Source organism: Serinus canaria, chromosome 1 (genome assembly GCF_022539315.1).
Source record: "Serinus canaria isolate serCan28SL12 chromosome 1, serCan2020, whole genome shotgun sequence".
NCBI classification, from domain to species: Eukaryota; Metazoa; Chordata; class Aves; order Passeriformes; family Fringillidae; genus Serinus; species Serinus canaria.
Genome location: NC_066313.1, coordinates 18,922,439 through 18,941,839, shown reverse-complemented (window position 1 = coordinate 18,941,839; position 19,401 = coordinate 18,922,439). Strand labels below are relative to the sequence as shown.

The window sequence follows — 19,401 nt, the reverse complement described above, 5'->3', positions numbered from 1 at the left end:
TGTGGAGTTGAATAGCAAGGACATCCCAACCAGTAGATCAGTTTCCAAGCAAAAAAGAAAAATGAGGAAATAAACCCCCAGAAAACAGAGCAGAGAAATAGGTATTAAACAGTAGAGCAGCTGGGAATCAAGCTAAAGTGCAGCAAAGCTCAGAAATCTATGCTGATCTATAGCCTGTGAGCATTTGTAAAGATATGTTAGATATTGAGAGGATAAACCTTGCTAGGGAAGGATGTCAGGCAAACTAAATTAAAACTGGCATATTTGAGACAAACAGATATTTTTATTCAGAAGAAAATTAAAAAGAGCAATTTAAGATGCAAGATTTATGTCCTGTGCCCATGGCAATATTTTACAGAGTTTTACAGATTTGCTGTATTTTAATTTCTATTCAGTATAATGATTGTATTACTTTTCTTTTTCTAGCATTGTTAAAAGCACTCTATTTTCATGAATTTAATTTTTTTTTATTTATTACCATGATGAATTGCCACTATGTTTAAGGAATACTTTTAGAAACAAGAAGCATTGATCAAATGCTTTTCAAATACACGGCTGTGATTTTTTTATATGATTAAACTGAGAATAAAGTGGCAACAGCCAGCTTCTTAGGGCAGGAAGAAAGGAATGTTGTATGTTGTTGATGAGGTAAAATAAGAGGATCTCTTCATTCCATATACTTGCTTTTTGTCCTATAAGCTTTCTACAGATTTTTATCTGCCCCAGGATTTTTGGAAAAGATGTAGGATTTCATTCTGAAAAGTTTTTAGTTAAGTACAGATGCGTGAAGAGCAGTCAATGGATGGCTGACTGGGGGCATCACACTGTGGGCTCTGAAATGGCAGCTATTATTGTACAAATAAGGGGTCTGTGACATTTTGTCAGAACATTTAGGCACTGTGCTATATTAAATAGATGAGAATCATTCATCTTCAAGCCACAGAAGTTATTGGATGTAAGTACATAATGCACAAATACAGAAATAATTTGGTCATTTTTGCTTGCACTCAGTTCCTTCAATACTTTAACAGCTTGTAAAGATCAAAATTTTGCTTTCTTTTCTGCCACATTATGTCAGCAATAGAGAGAGATGGGGAGACTGACTAGGTGATCAGAATCCTATTTTATTGTGGGATACAAACGCTTACATACTATTTCAGAAAGACTAGTAATGTGTCTTGTACACGTACACAAACTTATGCATATAACAACACCTCTTGATTGCAGAGATTAATGAGATTTTCTTTTTCCAGTAAACCTGTCTGATTTACTCTTCTTGCAATCTAGGTCTAATTTTCAAAGTTCTTTTTGCTTTTGCCAAGGCATCCTGTTATCAAATCTCTTATGTTAACCAGGTCCAAAATCCATAGTCTGTCTTGTGTCCCCCTAACATCCCAAAAACATTCTTTTCTGGTTTTTGTTTCCTAATCAAGGGGTCACTATCCCAGTGACTGGCGGAGTATACAAAACTTCTTGATAGAAATTATTCCCTTTGTCTTAAAAGTACCCTTCATACTAAAGTGCTGTTATAAATAGATGGTTGGCAAACTTGAACCTCCTCTCATGCTTCCTCCAGCTGACTTTTTATAGATATATGACCTGATTTTTTCCTGCTCTAACCATGGTTTAATAGTGGACTTTTACAGTTTAAAATAGTTATGACTTCTATTGCTGAAGCTTATAATAATTATTTAGTTTAGGGACTAGTTTACAGTTGATCTAAATCTAGAGAAATCCGATATGGAAAACTTGAGTCATTTAATGTGGTCTTCTCAGCATAAAATGTATTATTCACATGTAGGCTTCCATTTTCTTAAAATAGGAATCTACTCAGAAAGCTCTGCTAAAAGAGTTAGTCCTGTGATTATCTACAATTCCAATTATAGCAGCTTAATGCCTTGAGTTAATCTGAGGACATCCATGTTTGGAAGTATTTAACATAGATCAAGATGTAAAACACTCTTGAAAGGTGCATAGATTTTCTCCTCTGTGTTTCATGTGTGCTCAGTTTAAAACTTCTAGTATGTAAAGTGTGGAATATTAACCTTATAGGCTGCTAGCGCAACAGTAGAATGTAACTACAGTAGTGAATTTCACCTTCTCATCAACTTTGCTGCTTCCTGTTACAGACACTCTTCACCCTCTTAGGATTTTCAGCAAAAACCCTAAATTCCAGTAAACTCAAAATAGTTTAAAAGGAATAATAGCAGCATGGTAAGATTTTTCTGACAATTTTTGATAGATTGATAGCCCATTCAAAAATCATTACACTCAAGTTATCCATACAAATACCAACAGGAATACAGTTGCAAGCCAAACCTTATAATTTCCTGCCTTTCTCTAGGTTGGAGATAAAAACTAGTTCAGCTCCCCACTCACAGAAATTAATGGCCAGTGAACAAATGACAGGGAAGAGGACATAGTAATTTAATGCCATGCGGAGATTGTGGTCTCCTGTGGTCTCAGCAGGAGGGAAAGCATATCATGCCAAAGAGGCAATGGTGCTGTGGCTGTTTGGCCTCTTGGGCTCAGTTATCTCCCATGCTAATGTGTGTACAGGTACCTCTGTGAGGTACAGGCACACCTGTGAGGTACAGGCACACCTGTGAAGTACAGGCACACCTGTGAGATGCAGGTACATGCGTGAGGTGCAGGTACAGCTATCAGCACTGCACAGGCATTTGTGACTCTGGCTCACCAGGGTGCCCCTGTTCAATGCATAAAGGCCATTCCCAGGCAGCGCCTGTTTCTGTGGGAGGTTAGTGACAAAGGCTGTGTCTGAAAACCTTTCTTCTGAAGAACATATTAAATAAGCACTAGTGAGTCTCTTGTGCAGACCACCAGTGGTTTCAGAACTAAGTGACCCTATGGACCAGGAACACAGCTATCTTTTTAATTTTTTAAAAATCTATCTCTAGATTTTTTGGGGGGGATGACGACTATCATGTGACTTTTTTTTCAGGCCTTCCTCGCCCTTTGTGGGATGCTTTGCTTATAAATAAACATACAAACAAGCAAACAAATAAATACGCTAGTGAAGTTTGAAAGCCATTCTTCATCATTCTTAACAGCACTGAAAAATAAAGGTGTAGAACATTCAGAACTGTAATTGCAAAATTCACTTTCCTTGAGATTCTCACAAGGAGTGCAAAAGGTAACATTTCAGCAAATATTTTGTTGATGACTCATACGTTAACATTTGTAAGCATTACTTTATAATGACATTGGCAGAATAAGTGGTAGGTTTATCTTTTGCCACAGCTTTCCAATGAAAACTTTCAAAATAATGTGTTTATTAAAATACAAGCGCAACCAAATTAATTTTTAAAGCATTTCTTTTCTTAGATTTGAAGAGTCCCTTCTTAGGGAAAAATTATCTCAGTCTTCTTCGCCCTTAAGCTATTTGTTATAAAAGAGTAGAAATCTGCAAGCATTGGACAGACCACGTCAGAGAACAGTATTTTCTGCTACTTCTTATGCAGAGATAAAGTTGGTAGAGGCACAAAAACGGACACTCCACAGCAGTTTTAGAAATCTTTAGATAAGGAGCCACCAGCTGATGTCAATCCTTAATCATTTTTCTACTTTATGTTTTTCGTTTAAAATGCAAAGTAGTTCTCTGATAGAGTTCATCTGACATCATTATGCAGATTAGAATGATTTAAAAAAAAATTAAATTAATCCATTTAAAATACAAAGAAGAAAGTTTTAAAAAGATGTTTGATGTAGAACAGATAATAAGAAGTGCAAAAATATGTTACATCAACAGAACTTTGTTGTGTGTAGGGATGACTACACAGCAATGCAAACTGAATCCCAAGTTATATCTTTTTTTTCCTTTTCTCCTTTTTTTTTCCTGAAGAATAACTGTTTCCCTTCACTCCTGATACTTTGAACAAAGCTAAGAAGTGTTGGGAGGCAGACCACCTTTCCTTTTTTTCTCATCCTAGCTCCACTGTCCTGCTGTGTCTTTATAATTCAAATTATCAAGTAGACTTTTCAGCATGTGATTTTGTGTTTTGGATATAAACAGATGTTATCTTCTTCTGGTTATAGGGACATGAATGTGGTTAGCCAAGCATAACATCTTCAGTATTGTAGAAGGAAATGAGAGTCATTTGGCCATGAAATTCCCTATCAAAGCAATGGTTGCACCTCATATTCCATGAAAAGCATAAAAATGTCCAAGAAAGATTTCATAATTTTCAGAGGTCTTTCGCTGCTGATTGTAATTTATTCTTCATTTGACTTTCAGCTGGTTTTTTCCTTCCACTTTTTCCATCTTGAGAATTGTGTGAGAGAGAAGAATGTTATTTTCATCTCTATGAAGCATCTAGTATAGAGATTCTGGTGAAGATATTATTTTGTTAAAGACTGCAGGGCCAAACTGAGCAGTTGTTACCTAGCATTATTGGATATTTACCAATATAGCCGGACAGGATGTGCCTGAGCTTGTCTGGCCCTTGGTGCTGAACCAAATAGCGGCACTGTGGTGTTTCACCCCAGAGACACTTTTGGCTAGCGGTGTGCTGCAGCTGAGCACATGGAGGCAAGTCCAGGCATGCAGGAGCTCCAGTGGCTGTGGGATGGACCTTCCCCCGTAACAGGGTCTGCTCCTCAGGTCTGCCTCTGGCGGAGAAGTTTTAAGACGATGGTGAAGGAAAGGAGTCGGTTCTGATGGAGGGTTTTGATCCAGAGCTTTATTCTGGCCCACAGGCCTCTGAATCCAGCAACAGCTCAAACAGAACTGCCCGAACAGTGTGGATGCTGTTCTTTTAACCCTGGGGAGAGGGAGAGGGAAGGGGTAGGAAGCCCACCAACCAGGTACATGAGAGGAGGTCTTAAGGCATAAAGGACACCTGGAAGGCCCAATGCCCCTCCAGGGGTAGAGGGCATCCTTTGAATCTGCCAATCACTCCACACCCTTCTGGAATGCCAGGATTGACAGACAGTGCTGGGAGGGGTCAGAGAGGGAAAGGAGAGGTGATTGACACACCTGTCAGGGAATTATCAGGGGAGGGACTGAGTTTCTGAGATAAACCCTGAAATCACAATGCAACATAGTGTTCATGTGTTAGCTGCCTTCCACATGATCGCAGAAGGTATGAAGAACTCTTAAAGGATTAAAAATATGGGTACTAGAGAGCAATGCTTCAAAAACTACCAGGAACCAAAATATTAAGCATTTCCACTTCTTGTGGGATTAACTATAATGGCTCAGAATAACTTTGCTAACTGTCCTTTCCTGGAAAATATAATTTTCAGTTGGGCTTCCTTTCCCAGACTGTCTTGCTCTGCGCTGTGACCTCAGAACAGCAATAGCTGTTCTGGAATAGCAGCTGTGATATGAATTGTCAGGCTGCCTAAGCAGCCACTTAGCCCCTTTGCTACATCCTTACATGTTTGCAGGCATTACCAGAACTGACACAATAAAATTGGGTGCAATAGTTAATTTTATATATATATAATATAAGGATTATAATCAGAGAAAGATTTCCCCAAACTTTCCTGAACTGCTTTCCTCTTTTGTGCCATGAATCTCTGAATAATTAAGCAAACATACGTTCAGCAACACACATAATTTTAGGGATGTCTTCAGCCTGAAATTACTCCTTGATGCCTTTTCTTAGCCTACTCTAACCAAGCAGCTTAGGTAAATCAACAAGGTTACAGCAGCAACATCTGCATGACACTATGGGGTCAATAATCATATAAACTGATATTGCATTGAGGCAGGATGCTTTATGTTATTCCTTTTCCATGGTTCTTGCATTGGCCCAGCACTTCCACTTTGCCCAGAGAAGTCTAACTCTTGCTTTTACTGATTTTGAAGATTGTGTCACTCTCACAAATGTCTCCACAACAAGAAAACACCAGAAAGCTTTGTTTTATGACAGTCATTGCTATCACACTGTAGTCAGCAATAAAAGCCTGTATGTAAAAAAATTAATCAGCTTCTAAACCAAGGGCTGGAAGAAAAAAAGACTCTAGGCTGGTCTTAGACAGAAAGAATTCTTCTGTCAGAAGTAACAAAAATCTACAGCTTTTCCTTCCTGATATATTTGGACTTTTTGAAGGTGACATGTAAAAATTCTGTTCCCATTAGTTTCAGACACAATCCAACAAAAACAACAAAGCCAAATCATTTGCTTTTCCTTAATTTGGAGTAATGCTGCATAAAATTATCTCAAATGTAAACTAGCCTGATTACTGTAAATGAGGAGGTTAAATTACGCTTTGCTGTGTTAAAGGCAGTATAGTTACCTAATTTTTCTCAGTATGCTTAAATGCCTTTGAAAAGTGCGGAGCCTCGATAAAAAATTCCATGTTCTATGAATATTTCACTGGTTTCCAAATACTACTCTATTCATTTACAGACTATACTAAAGAATGCCTTTGTTCTCCTTCTAAACTGTCTCCCAAATTTTTTACATTCAATTTTATATATTGGTTCCAAAAAAAAAAATTCTCTAATATTATAAATACTTCACGTAGTTACTGGTGCAATTTCATAATCTTAAGTTTGTTTTCTGTTTGTTTATCATGGGGCACACTACTGCGATAGTACAAACTTATGCCATAATAAGTTACCATTACCAGCTAAAAGCCTATATTATCATTAAAATCATCACTTGCTTAATGCAAGTACAGTTGAATTCTTGACTGAAGGATTTAACATTATGAGTTTTGAGTTATAAGCTAAAAGTTTTAGACTAGAGGTAATTCCCCAGTAGTGACACAGCACCCTCAAGCATGGGAGACCAATTCTTTACATGGGACATTAAAGAAATGCCTGCTATAGCACTGCAGAATTCAGTGGCCTTTGTTCTGTTCTTTCTTTGTTTGTTTTTTTTTTCCATTTTCAAAAGGGTAATCTGAATTTCCAATAAATGTTTCTCTTTAAAATCCAAATTTTAAAATATTCAAGTAGGTAAGTGTTACAGATTAATACTCCATTGAATTTTCCTTGCATCATACAGCCTTGATATGTAACTGGTTTGGATCAGGTTAGGGTTTCTTTGAAAAGTTAATTTAAGTGCAAATAAATTAGCATGTATTCTGCAGCCATCATTGAGTTTAAGAAGCATTTGGACCATGCCATTATCAGGTAACACTGTAATTTTGTCATGTTATGTGAATAGGCAATGGAGATTGACTTTGGACTATTAATCATAATTATTTTAAGCATTACTTTAAAATTATTATTAAGATAAAGGCAAAATTAATTGTAATGGGAAACAGTTAGGAAGGTGCTTCTATTATTCAAAGAAATGGTAAGATTTAAGGCATAACTGTCTTTTTTTTCTATTTATTTATACATTAATTAAGAGTAAACCAGTTATTATAGTAACAGTCTACTATAAAAATACAAGTAGTTTAGGCAATGATAGTATATGCGTGTAACTTCTAGAAGCTGTCTTTCACACATCCCTTGAGATTCACAGAGCATTATATGGAATCGCCCAAATCTGCCCAATAGAACATCTTTGCCACTAGAAAATATGTATGTCTTCAATGTACCTTTGTTGGGGGTTAGGATTTTTCCTTTTGTTTCCTTTTCTTATGGAATTTTGTCCCTCTAGTTGGTGAGAGACAGACTAATGACTGGTACCTTGTAGGTGTAGAAGAAGGGACTACAACTTCCCTTGCCCCTGATAAGTCACAGTTGTACTAATTACCAGAAGAGGAAGAACAGTCTTGCCCTTAACGGGTTGCAGCTGTGACTAATAAAGATAAGTGTGATAAAAGGGGCCAGTCCCCAGTCAGGGGGAGCATAGAGGAAGAAGACCTTGAGGAGGTAGAGGAGCTCTGAGGAAGAAGTATGAAACAAGGAAGAGAGCTCCTACTGCAAAAGATTTGCTGTGAGGTTAGTCTGGGTCTCATAGAGCTGGAGCCTACAGTCATAATTGAACTAGTAAAAGCCTGTATTCAGAGGCAGCAAGGAAATACTTGCAGTCATATTCCAGTAGGATATAGCCAGCAGTCAGTCTGACAGAAAAGCCAACAGTAGGAACTCGCTGTAGTCAGAGTCACGATGGCTAAGCGTAAAGAAGAATAAACTGAGACCCTTTTCCCATTGTTAAATGAGAGTCTGGGTCTTGGCTCATTTCTACCCCTAATGAAAGGTCTGCTGTTAACAGACAAGAGAAATGGCCAAGGTGGAGGAGTTCATGGAAGGGATGGACAGCATGGTAATGATCCTGACAAGGTCAGGTGCACAGGGCAAATGTTGTGGGCCCTGGAAGAGCTAGGCCCATCTCAATACAGCACCTTCAGTGCAACAATTAATGCCATGGACAACCAAGAGACAGTAGGTTCCATTGCCAACAGGCACAGGTATCAGAGAGTCAATGGCCCAATGCAGGCTCATGTCTCTGTTTTGATTTAGGACCTTAAAGAGATTAGAAAGGTGAGGAAGAACAGTGTAGTACCAGTGCGAGTCACAGTCCCCAGTATCAGAGCCTGATGTGCTCCAGCTAGGGAGAGGGAGTACTCTGCCTGAGCTGAGCTGTGGTTCTTCCTGTGTGACCATGGGGAACACATGGGAAGGTGGGATGGGAAACCCACTTCTGTCCTGGCAGCACAGGTGTGTGAATTTGAAGAGGAAAACACTCACTGAGGGAGTTCCACTAAAGTGAAAACAGCCTCAGTCTCCCATGACCAAGCTGCCAGGTATAAGAGAAGGGATGATGATCTGTTGGATCCCCTTGAAGGTACCTCTACCATGTTTGCCCAGGAAGAAAATAATAACCAGGGTTAGAGGGTAATCTATCCAGGAAGATGCATGGGAAAACTCGATCTTCTGGATGGTGTGGATCCTATGGCCTGGCACGTTGGAACCACAAAAATACGATGCCTTAGTTGATACTGGTGTGCAGTGTACCCTAATACCATCGGGACATGTGGGGGAGGAACCTGTTTCCTTTGACAGGGGGAACACAATAATTGACCCTGTTGGAAGCCAAGGTGAGCCTGACTGGGAAAGAGTGGAAGAAACATCCTATTGTGACTGGCCTAGAGGCCCTGTGTATTCTGGGCATAGACTTCCTCCAAAATGACTATTACAAAAACCCAAAGGGGCTTTTGGCATAGCTGCTGTAGAGGCAGAGACCATTAAGCAGTTGAACACCTTGCTTGGATTATCAGAGAATCCTTCTGCAGTTGGACTTCTGAAAGAGGAGGAAAAACTAGTACCAATTGCCACCTTGAGAGTGCATTGCTGTCAGTACCAGATGAATTGAGATGCTGTGATTCCCTATCCACAAAATGATCTGTGAGCTGGAGAGCCAAGGGGTGGTCAGCAAGACCCACTCACCCTTCAACAGTCCCATCTGGCCTGTGCACAAGTCTGACAGAGAATGGAGATTGACTGTGGACTATCATGGCTTAAATGAAGTGACTCCACCGCTGAGCCCTGCTGTGCTGGACAGACTGGAACTCCAGTATGAACTAGAGTCCAAGACATTGCCTACACGTTTTTCTCCATTCCTCTGGCAGAAGAATGCAGGCTTCAGTTTGCTTACGCCTAGAAGGGTGTGCAGTGCACCTGGAACCGACTGCCCCAGGGGTGGAAACACAGCCCCACCATCTGCTATGGACTGATCAAGGCTGCACTGGAAAAGGGTGAAGTTCCAGAACACCTGCAGTACATTGATGGCATCATTGTATGGGGGAACACGGCAATGAAAGTATTTGAGAAAGGAGAGAGGATCATCCAGATTCTGCTAGAAGCCAGCTTTGCCACCAAAAAGAGTAAAGTTAAGTGACCTGCTCAAGAGATCTGGTTCCTGGGAGTAAAGTGGCAAAATGGATGGCATCAGATTCCCACCAAGGTCATCAATAAGATCACCCCAATGTCTCCACCGACCACCAAAAAGGAGACACAAGCTTTCCTAGGTGCCTAGGTTTTTGGAGAATGCACATTCCCGAGTACAGCCAGACTGTGAGCCTTTACCTGGTCACCTGCAAGAAGAACAATTTCCACTGGGGCCCTGAGCAACAACAAGCCCTTGCCCAGATTAAGCAAGAGATTGCTCATGTGGTAGCTCTGGGCCCAGTCACCACAGGACCAGAGATGAAGAACCAAGGTGCTCTACTCTGCAGCTGGGAACAATGGCTTGTCCTGTAGCCTTTGGTAGAAGGTGCCTGGGGAGATTCAAGTCACTGGGATTCTGGAGCCGGAGGTACAGAGGGTCTGAAGCCAGCACTGCTGTGATAATACAAACTTCTGTTGTAATAATTTGTCAATACCAACTAAAAGCCTTCATTATCATAAAATCATCACTTGCTTAATGCAAGTACAGTTGAATTCTTGACTGTAGGAGTTTTGAGTTACGGTCTAATTGTTTTAGACCACGTGAGGAAGTTGTGACCGTGCTTGCACCACAGCGCACCCTGCAGCTCTGGGGGAATCATTGCACCTGCCCTGCCCAGTGGGGAGCCAACAGTGCCCCTGCCGGCTGTGGGCATAACTGCACCGAAGGGGAAAGTGCCTGCGGCTGTGGTTGGGATTCTGGCTCTGTTTCTTGTTGTTTGCCTTGTTATACATACTAGTAATGAACTGTTACTCTTTTTCCCATATCTCTGCCTGAAAGCCCCTTAATTTCAAAGTTATAGTAATTAGGAGGGAAGGGGATCATATTTCCTCCCACTTTCCTTAGGAGACATCATTCTTTCAAACCAAGACAACTTTTCCTGGAGGTTTGTCCTGCTACATTTTTGAATTTGTCAAACAAGAAAAATCTGCTAGGATTTGCTGGGAAATGTGTTAAGATGTCACGGTGGCATTTTTCTGTTTTTTTCCTCTCTTGCCTACTGCTTTAATTTGGGAAAGATGCTCCTAAAAGCACAAGCAAAGGCTCAAAATTAGGAGTGCAAAGACCTAAACCCCAGCATACTGGAGAAGATGGCAGAGGGCTAGGTCTTTACAGTACAGCCTTCCTGGGCAGAGGCCCCAGCCTGGTGAGTTTGTCTTCTCCAGTAATATTAAAAGAAAATTGTCTATGACAGCAAGGAGTTAGGGGGTAGTTGTTCATTTTAAAGAAATACAATTGTTTGTCATCTTAACATTTTGTGTTTTACCAGGGTAGCCTGCAATTCCGAGAGCCAGGACACATAGCTGGCTCTGCATTTCCAACTCCTCCAATGTAAATGTCCTGGTAATTTTTAAGTCCCCAAACCTTGCAGGTCCTCTTCATCTGGGCAAAGCAGAACCTTGTGCACCGGCCTGGTCAATACAGCCTCATCCCTTTACATAACCATGAGAGTGCAATGATTACAAAACCGCTTAACAATCTGCAGCTCCTAATTCCTGGCTTTGTTCTTCATCCTTATTTCATAATCTTTGCTTGCTGAGGTCTTCCCCACCCCATCACAAATGCCAGCCCTGTTTACTTACAAAACTTGTGATTCTGGCCAAGCCCAAATTCTGATATCAGATCCTAGGGAAGTATCAAAGTAACAGAGTTACAAGTAGCTCTTTAGTTCTTCAACAATTGCATCTGCAACCTCTGAGGAACAGATGAAAGTACTCAGAAGTAAAAACAAACCAAGGATTGTTGGATTCAATGATCTTTAAGGTCTTTTCCAACCAACATGATTCTATAATTCTGTGATGCCATGAAACGGGGGAAGAAGAAATGCAGTGAAATTAATCCTCCTTTAGGTTTCTGAGGGCAGAGAAAGCAGTGCTACATTTGGAATTGGATCCAGAAAGAAAGAAGCGCATAGGATTAGCTATAAATTTCACAGTTATTCTGAGCTGTTTGACCCATGCCTCCTCCCTCTCCCTTAAGAGGTTTAAGGACTATTCTGAAAGACAGGCAGTTGGCAAAGAAGGTGACTTAATGATCTAAACCCTAGGTTTGAAATACCTGCACCATTTATGTTTGCACACTTATTAATCCTGATAAACAATTTGAGCTATTCTCCTGCTGTCGGATTGAGTTCAGAGATTTTTAAGGAATAAATTTTGGAAATAAGGCACTGCTTATTGTGCCACTCCACTCTTGGTGGAGCCCACAGTGGTTCAAGTAAAATGATAAGTTCACTCACCATAGGGTTTTCAGGGACAGAAATTGTCCCTTTCCACATGCCTGGCCACAGCATGTCGTATGAGATGGCTGACTATCCCTGTAGGGGATTCCTGTCACTGCTAGAAAATCACTCTCAGGGAAGAGCTAGGCAGCCAAAACACCATGTTCAGATCACTCTGGCACAGCCTTGGATAACCATGCTGTTTCAGGTCAGCTGTGTATTCATAGCTGACAAGTCAATTATTTTTAATCTCTACTATAGTTTGAAGTCCTAAGAGTTTTTAAGGATCTGTGAAGATTACCAGGGCTCTTCTGGAAGCCAATAATGCCCTCCTACAGCTCCAGGGCTGGAGTATTAATGGCCCTTGTATAATGTGGCAGTCCTGCCCAGCCCAGCTCTGCCCCTGGGGACACACGTCTGTGTCCTCACCAAATAATGGTGAACAGCCTCCAGTAAAGGTTCAACTGACAGCCTGAAGCAAAAATCTCTCATAAAAGGACAAAATTAAATTCCTTTTTCTTCAGGAGATCCAGTAGCTAATGAAAAACTGAAATGGGCTCTGGGCCTTAGGCACTCACAAATGATAGTGCCCTGAGGACCAACTTCATACCATCAGCAAGCTCTACTTGCATTTTTGGAGCCTCTTTCTGTCTTTGTTGTATGAATCAATCTGTTGCAAGAGGCTTAAAAAATCATTCATCAGCAAAAGCAAAACAAATTACAAAAGCACAGTATCAAAGGGCACAAACACATGCATGACCCTAAAGAGTCCTTAAACTTCTCGTTCAGCCAGTCAAACTGTTAAAAGACTAAAAAGAGGTCTACATTTTTATTAAGCCTACTATGTATAGAAATACTGGAGACTTTGAGGCATGTAAAAGAAGCTCTGAACCCATTCTTTTGGTATGTCTCCAGCCCACTCCTCAGAACCACATTAGGAGAATTCTGTCCCTCTATTTTGCACCACACCCAGAAGGGTACCCTGGGAACTGACTCCACCTGCTCCTCTCTGTTCATTTGGGCAGGGGAGGGTGCAGAACTTCACCATCCCTACAGGTGCCCATGGCAATGTGCTGCAGGCAAGGAAGGCAGAGCCAGCACTATGCAGACATGGAAAAGAAACCTTCACACACCCAAATTTGTCTTTTCTACTAAACTGATGAATAAGCCAGTTTCACTAGCATTAATTTAATTTAATAGAAATATTACAAATATTTGACAATTACAGAGTTAAACACCAAAAGTAAATAATTTGTATCTTCCACCACTGGTAATCAGCTCTGCTTATTATGTTGTTGGGCATTATTTAAAAATTATTTTATTATTCTTACAGTAGCTGTTTGTTGGTGAATTAATGACTTCCTAACAGGTAACAGATACATTGCTGTGCATTCTACAGAGAGATATTTTACAGAGCCCAGAGACACATAAGGACCTACCTAGATACTTGTATTGAGAATGATTATAGAACAGCAGATGGGTAAATCAGTGCAGCAGTATTCTTTTAATAACATCATAACACATTGATTGCATTATTTGTTGTACTCACAGAACCACAGGATGATCTTCTTAGGTTACTGTTATGATGTTTTTCACTGTTTAATGTAGTATTTTGAGATGCTACTGTAAAAAGTGCACTATTTCTCCTTATCTCAGAAAGTTCTGTATATGTGCAACAAGATCACTGTAGCCTTCTTTGTCCCATAAATGTTTTCTTTTTTACCTACAATGCATGTTTTTTGGTGTAGAAAGGAAAACATTACATTTCTCATCAATGCTTTTATGAAATGCTTCTGGTTCCACATCAAGTAGACAAACATGTCTAAGTCTTCTCAGTATTTCTGTTCCTGAGAAATAGAAACTGTCTGCTAGCTACCATGTCACCAGTAGTGTTCCCATGACTGCTCAAAGTGGCAAGGGCTTTCCTGAAACTGCAGTTTCTCCCAGGTGTTTTTCAGAGGTAGGAGTTTTTTCATCCTGGCCTTCAGTCCCTTCCTATTTGGGACAGGCCATATAATCCACCAGATCAGAATTATACACCCAAGGACATTAGACTGGTTATTACACTGTCCAGATTCCTGATGTTTTGTCAAAGCAACAATAGTGACACCAAGATGCAGAAAGAAAGCAAACAAAATTATATTTTCCAAAATCCCAAGTGAAATGTAAGGGAGCAAGAAGAAAATTAATCTGCTCATGCATATCCAGCAATCCTTAAACTAATCTGTAGTTGCAGTAAGCAGTATGAAATGCAGAAAAAAGCAGCAATGTAAAATGCATTTAACCACATTCTTAATAGATATATCAAATCAGATTATGGAAAATGAATCAGCAAAATGCATTTTGACCTCCAGTAAAATACTTTATGAGATCCTTCTTGAAACAATACTTGCAAAATAGAAATTAAAGCCAGTGTGCCAAAAAGAAGATTAAGTTTGTAGTGCGTGATATGACATTCTTGCTTAAGCATCTGTTTTTAACACTGAGCCTAATTTTGTTTGAAAATTATATGTAGTTACTGTCAAATCTTATTTAATCTTAAACCGTGGTTGAATGGTGTCTTTGCTGCATTTGCTTGTGATTGGAATTACAGTAAAACAAGCAACTACTAGAGCCTCCAGAGGGTCTGTGAAGCAATGGTCAGTCTGCACAGCTTATGCACACACCATTTCTGCACGAAGGCTGAATCCAGTGTGCTTGAATACATTGGATTTATCTCTTAGGTGCCACTTTGCTGATCAGCCTTGCACAGAAATCAAAACAAACACTACAAGGGTATCCCAGGAGGTCTGACCCTGATTAGTATCATGAGGGCACAATTGTGAGGAATCTAAGAGGAGAATGAAGAAACGAAAAAAAAAAAGAGGATGGACTCCTATTTATAAAAATATATCCGATATTTGAGAACCTACATTCACTTGCACAATCTATTGTGATTGAATCTAGGCAGGTAGATGTGGGGGGATGCTGCTAGGAAAATTAATCCACAAACATCAGAGGTTTATGTCCAAAAAGAAGACAGAGGAGTCCTTTTACTTTATTCAAATAAAGGAAGAGGCCATGGGGCATTCCCCTGGGATCTCTCAGATTTTTGGGGGACACAGGCTCCTTTTTATCCAAATTTCCTGGCTGCATTTCCCTCTCTCTTTCCCCACTGGCTGAGGTACTTGAGAGGCACAGACTTCCCAGAACGCCAGATACCAGAGATTCCCCTCTAATGTATAACCCTCCCTTTTAGTTTTTAATTCTTATGGAATTTAGGGATTTTTCTTCTCCATTGTTTCTTTCATCTTTCAATGCCCAATTTAATTTATCAGCACCCTAAAGTTTATTTGTAAAAGCAGATATCTTTTTCCATTCCTCAGTCAGTGGAATCCTTCCCATTCTTTCTTTTATTTCCCAGTGCTAGTTTTATCTACCAGCAGACCCACAGCTTGTTTGTAAAGACAAATCCACTATTCCTCTCAATGGTTTAGGCATTTCGGTTTGTTTTCAATGGAAGTTTGGTTAGAAGAGCTCTCAATTTTAGTATATTCTAGCCCTGACAAATTCCTGTTTGTTGTCAGTCGTTGCATGCTCACAGGTTTGGTTCCTTGTCACAAAAATATACTGACAGGAGGTCTTCAAAAGACATGTAAGGTGTGGCACTTAGGGACACAGGTTAGTGATGTACTTGGTAGCTGTGGGTTAACTGTTGGACCTGGTGACCTTGAGGGTCTTCTCCAACCTAAATTACTTTAGGATTCTGATTTTGGCAATGAGTTGCCGTGCATCCTTACAGATCTTCTTTTCCTGTAGTACAATACTGAGGACTGATTAAAGCCTGTAAACCTCAACTGGCAAGATGTCTATTGATATACAGCAATAAAACTAAATAACATGCTAAACTTACTGGATACTCATCCAACCTTTTCAGTCAAAGGCCATCTGAAACTGACAAGTCTTTCCAAGGTTTTCTGACCAATTGGATTCTGACCAATTGGATTCTGATCACAAGACTAAATTTACCAGTTGTTAATTCATTTTGTATGCATATGAGAAACAGTTGGACCAAGCAGGATCCAAATTCAGCAACTGTTTCTTCCATCCTAATCACATGTCTACAGAAACAGAAGAACCTGATTATGGAGGCCTGTCCTTGAAAGGCTTCTATCAGTAGCTTGAGCAAAGCAGTAAGAAAATTAATCTGAAATCAATCTGAAATTCTGTCTCCCTATAAATATCCCCAGTCCTCAATATTTAGAGTCGGGTTTATGCCTTGAAGGCTTTGTATCCCATGCAAAATGTTTATCAGAGAGACTTGATTTTTATTTGGATAAACCATAGTACTTAGGGTTCATGACAGAGTATTGGTTACAATTTTAAAACACTTATTACAGGATCCCTAAGATGAATAACACCTGGAACAGCTCTGGAAATCATATATATTTCTGTAGTATAGATGTAAACAACTCCACTCTAGATATCTCATTAGTACCAAACCAGACTATCCCAAACTCCTCTTTTCCACATGTCAGTCTGTCACAAAACTGTTTCTTTTCCTTTTAAAAACTGTCAATAACAATTGCTCAGAACAGATTTGCCCCTCACCTCCACAACACCTGGATTTCAGGGGACAACAAAACTGTCCTTCCTAATACCTTTTCCTGTAGCTCTTCCAGTTGAGTGCATCCTTTTATCCTTTTTTGATACCACAGAAAATTTCTATATTAAGATGGTTCATAAATCAATGTGTATTGTAGGGACTTTGATGACCTGTTTCCGTGCAATTGCCAGAAAGAACAGAAAACCAGTGTTATTAAATAGGTGTGGTTTTTTTCTCTCCCTCTATCTCTCTTAGGATGGATTTATAGACTTCTTGGAGTTCATAGCTGCAATAAATTTGGTTATACGAGGGAAAATTGACCAAAAATTGAAATGGTATTTCAAGCTATATGATGCTGATGGAAATGGATGCATTGACAAAAAAGAACTATTAAGCATATTCAGGGTAAGTAAGTTATGACCAATAGCAAGAGCATTTGATATAGTGCATTGCCCTGAAACAGTGGTTCATCATGTGCTGTAAATGGACTGTCAGTACTTTATCCAAAGTTTTATGCTTGTAAAATCAGAATTAACAGTGGCTAGTAGTGACACTCCTGACATTAGTTTCTTCCTTATTGAGCACATCTCAGAAGCATTTTACTTTAAACCATAGTTCTACAGATAAAGTGCTTTACTGGAAGTGAAATAGAAACAGTAGAGACATTACTGTGATAAACTGTGCTACAAGGCAGGGTAAGACAGTAGCAGCATAATGAACAAAACAGATGGTTACAAGTTTATGTGCCAGTCTATGGTGGAAAACTGTCTTCTCAAACTGATCTTGCAGCAAGAAAAATATAGATGTCAACAAAATATTACAATATTTTAATTTTTTGAAAGGCTTTTAGATTTGTTTACTACAAAAACCATTTTAAAACTAAATCATAGAAATATAATTTTAAATCGCACAGTGATATTTGGATAAAAATACTTCAAAAATTTTCCAGAAAATGGGTCCACTTCAAACCCATAAAACCAAAGGAGTGCAATTATTTCTTTAAAATTATCTTCACAGTTTTCAACTTGCTCTAATGAAATAACATTATCCTCTTAATTAGCTGCTGTCATCCAAAAGGTGTGTTAAGAAGGCTCCTTACAAGTAAATATGACTCAGTACTGCTCCCTAAATGTACAGGACTCACTACAGATCAAAGCTTTGCTGCAGGGAGCATCAAACCTAAATAGAGATTTTAGTGCCATAACAAACAAGGAATATACTTTTCCTGGATTCTGCATTACTGCTGGTGCCAAGCCAGTCGCTGTTAGAGACTTTAAATAGCTGCTGCCAAAACTGAAAGGAACTGGAGCCGGATGGAGCTACCAGGTCAAACAAATAAAGCTGATCACCTAAAGAGCAGCTTTCTAAAGATAGAAGGAGAGGCTGAATCTTCCATATTTCTCCTTTGAGACTAATGAAATCTTTCTTTCACAAATATTCTCCATTAATTTTCACCCAGAGCCAATGAGTCAACAGTGTTTCATCTGGGGCTTTATCCAAAATGAAAATTAAAATCAAAATCCTTCCAATGTAAAGAATATTTATTTTTTAACTTACCTGTTTTTAAAACCAGTGTATACCTCTGTGTGTTTCCATCTCTTTTGTAGTATAAGAACTTTAACTTAAACCTGCCTAAATCATTGACCTAGACTAGATTTAAAATGGTGGGCCCAAAAAGAAAAAAAGAACAAACAGGCTCACAGCCATTATGATGTGCCCAGCTTATAATAAGCATCAGTAAACAATGGCTTGTCCAAAAAGATGTGTAATATCTGAGACATTCATTTAGAAACACAGAAGTGCTATTAAAATTAAATCTGTCTCCACAGCTATGCAAACTATGGACCAACATACCACTACCAAATTCCTTCCAGATAACCATGCACCCTTTCAACGCCCAATATTTTTTATTTAAGGGGCTTCTGTGGTAGTCAGTGACACAAACACTTCAGGAACCACTGCTTCACTCTTGGCACTGCAATAAATTTAACTGTGGAAGGGATATAACTTTCTACTTAAGACTGCGGGAGGGTCAGACATATAAAACACCAAAAGTATGAGTAATAGAAACAAGTTTATGAAACTATTTCTGTAAAATTATTGCTGCTTTTTGAAACAGACAGGAAGCTGGGGCATTTGGAGGGGGCATTTTTATGATTTTATTTGGTCAAGAATTATTTATCAGTGAATAGATGAATAATTGTTTTAAAATATGTGGTCTAATATAATATTTGGAAAGAGACACAAAAAGAAACAAGTGGCACATATAGTGACTTATCTTACATAACACAGTTCACCTCAAGATAATTCAAGTGCAGAAAACCAAATTCTAGAGTGTTCCCATTATACAATGCATATGCATGTTGATATATGCACATATTTTCCCCGTCAATGGGACACAGTTTTCCAAAAACATACATTTATACCTTTACTCCAAATATTGAGTCCTATTGCCACAAAAAAAACCCAAAACCAAAAAACACCAAACCAACCAACCAACCAGAAAAAAAAAGGAAAAAAGTAGAGGGGTTTCTTCTGGTTTTCTTATCTTCTCTGAAGGACAAGTAAACTGCCAACTTCCAGGACGGCCAGTCTTACTTTATTTCTGACTTTATTTCTGATTACTAAATTAAACACGTATTAGTAGAAAAATGACTTAGGATTTCTCTGCATGTCCTTTCAGATGTGAAAAACAATACTGCATTTTAATCACACAGACCAAAGGGCACTCTCTGAAGGCATGGAACTCTCTAGGGCCAGATAAAAATGCTGATGTGGAC

General features: G+C 39.2%; 1 protein-coding gene and 1 long non-coding RNA gene across 2 annotated transcripts in view; one reads left to right on the top strand and one right to left on the bottom strand.

Moving 5' to 3' along the window:
* LOC127060237 (uncharacterized) overlaps window positions 1-19,401 on the bottom strand; it is a 44,547-nt gene that overhangs the window by 16,060 nt on the left and 9,086 nt on the right. The gene's annotated exons all lie outside the window — the stretch shown is intronic.
* The window catches only part of GUCA1C (guanylate cyclase activator 1C), a 36,989-nt gene that overhangs the window by 15,436 nt on the left and 2,152 nt on the right, over window positions 1-19,401 (top strand). Inside the window, exon 2 of the mRNA XM_009095472.4 lies at window positions 16,877-17,026. Within this exon, the coding sequence (XP_009093720.4) occupies window positions 16,877-17,026 (150 nt within the window). The remainder of the gene's footprint in view (window positions 1-16,876; window positions 17,027-19,401) is intronic.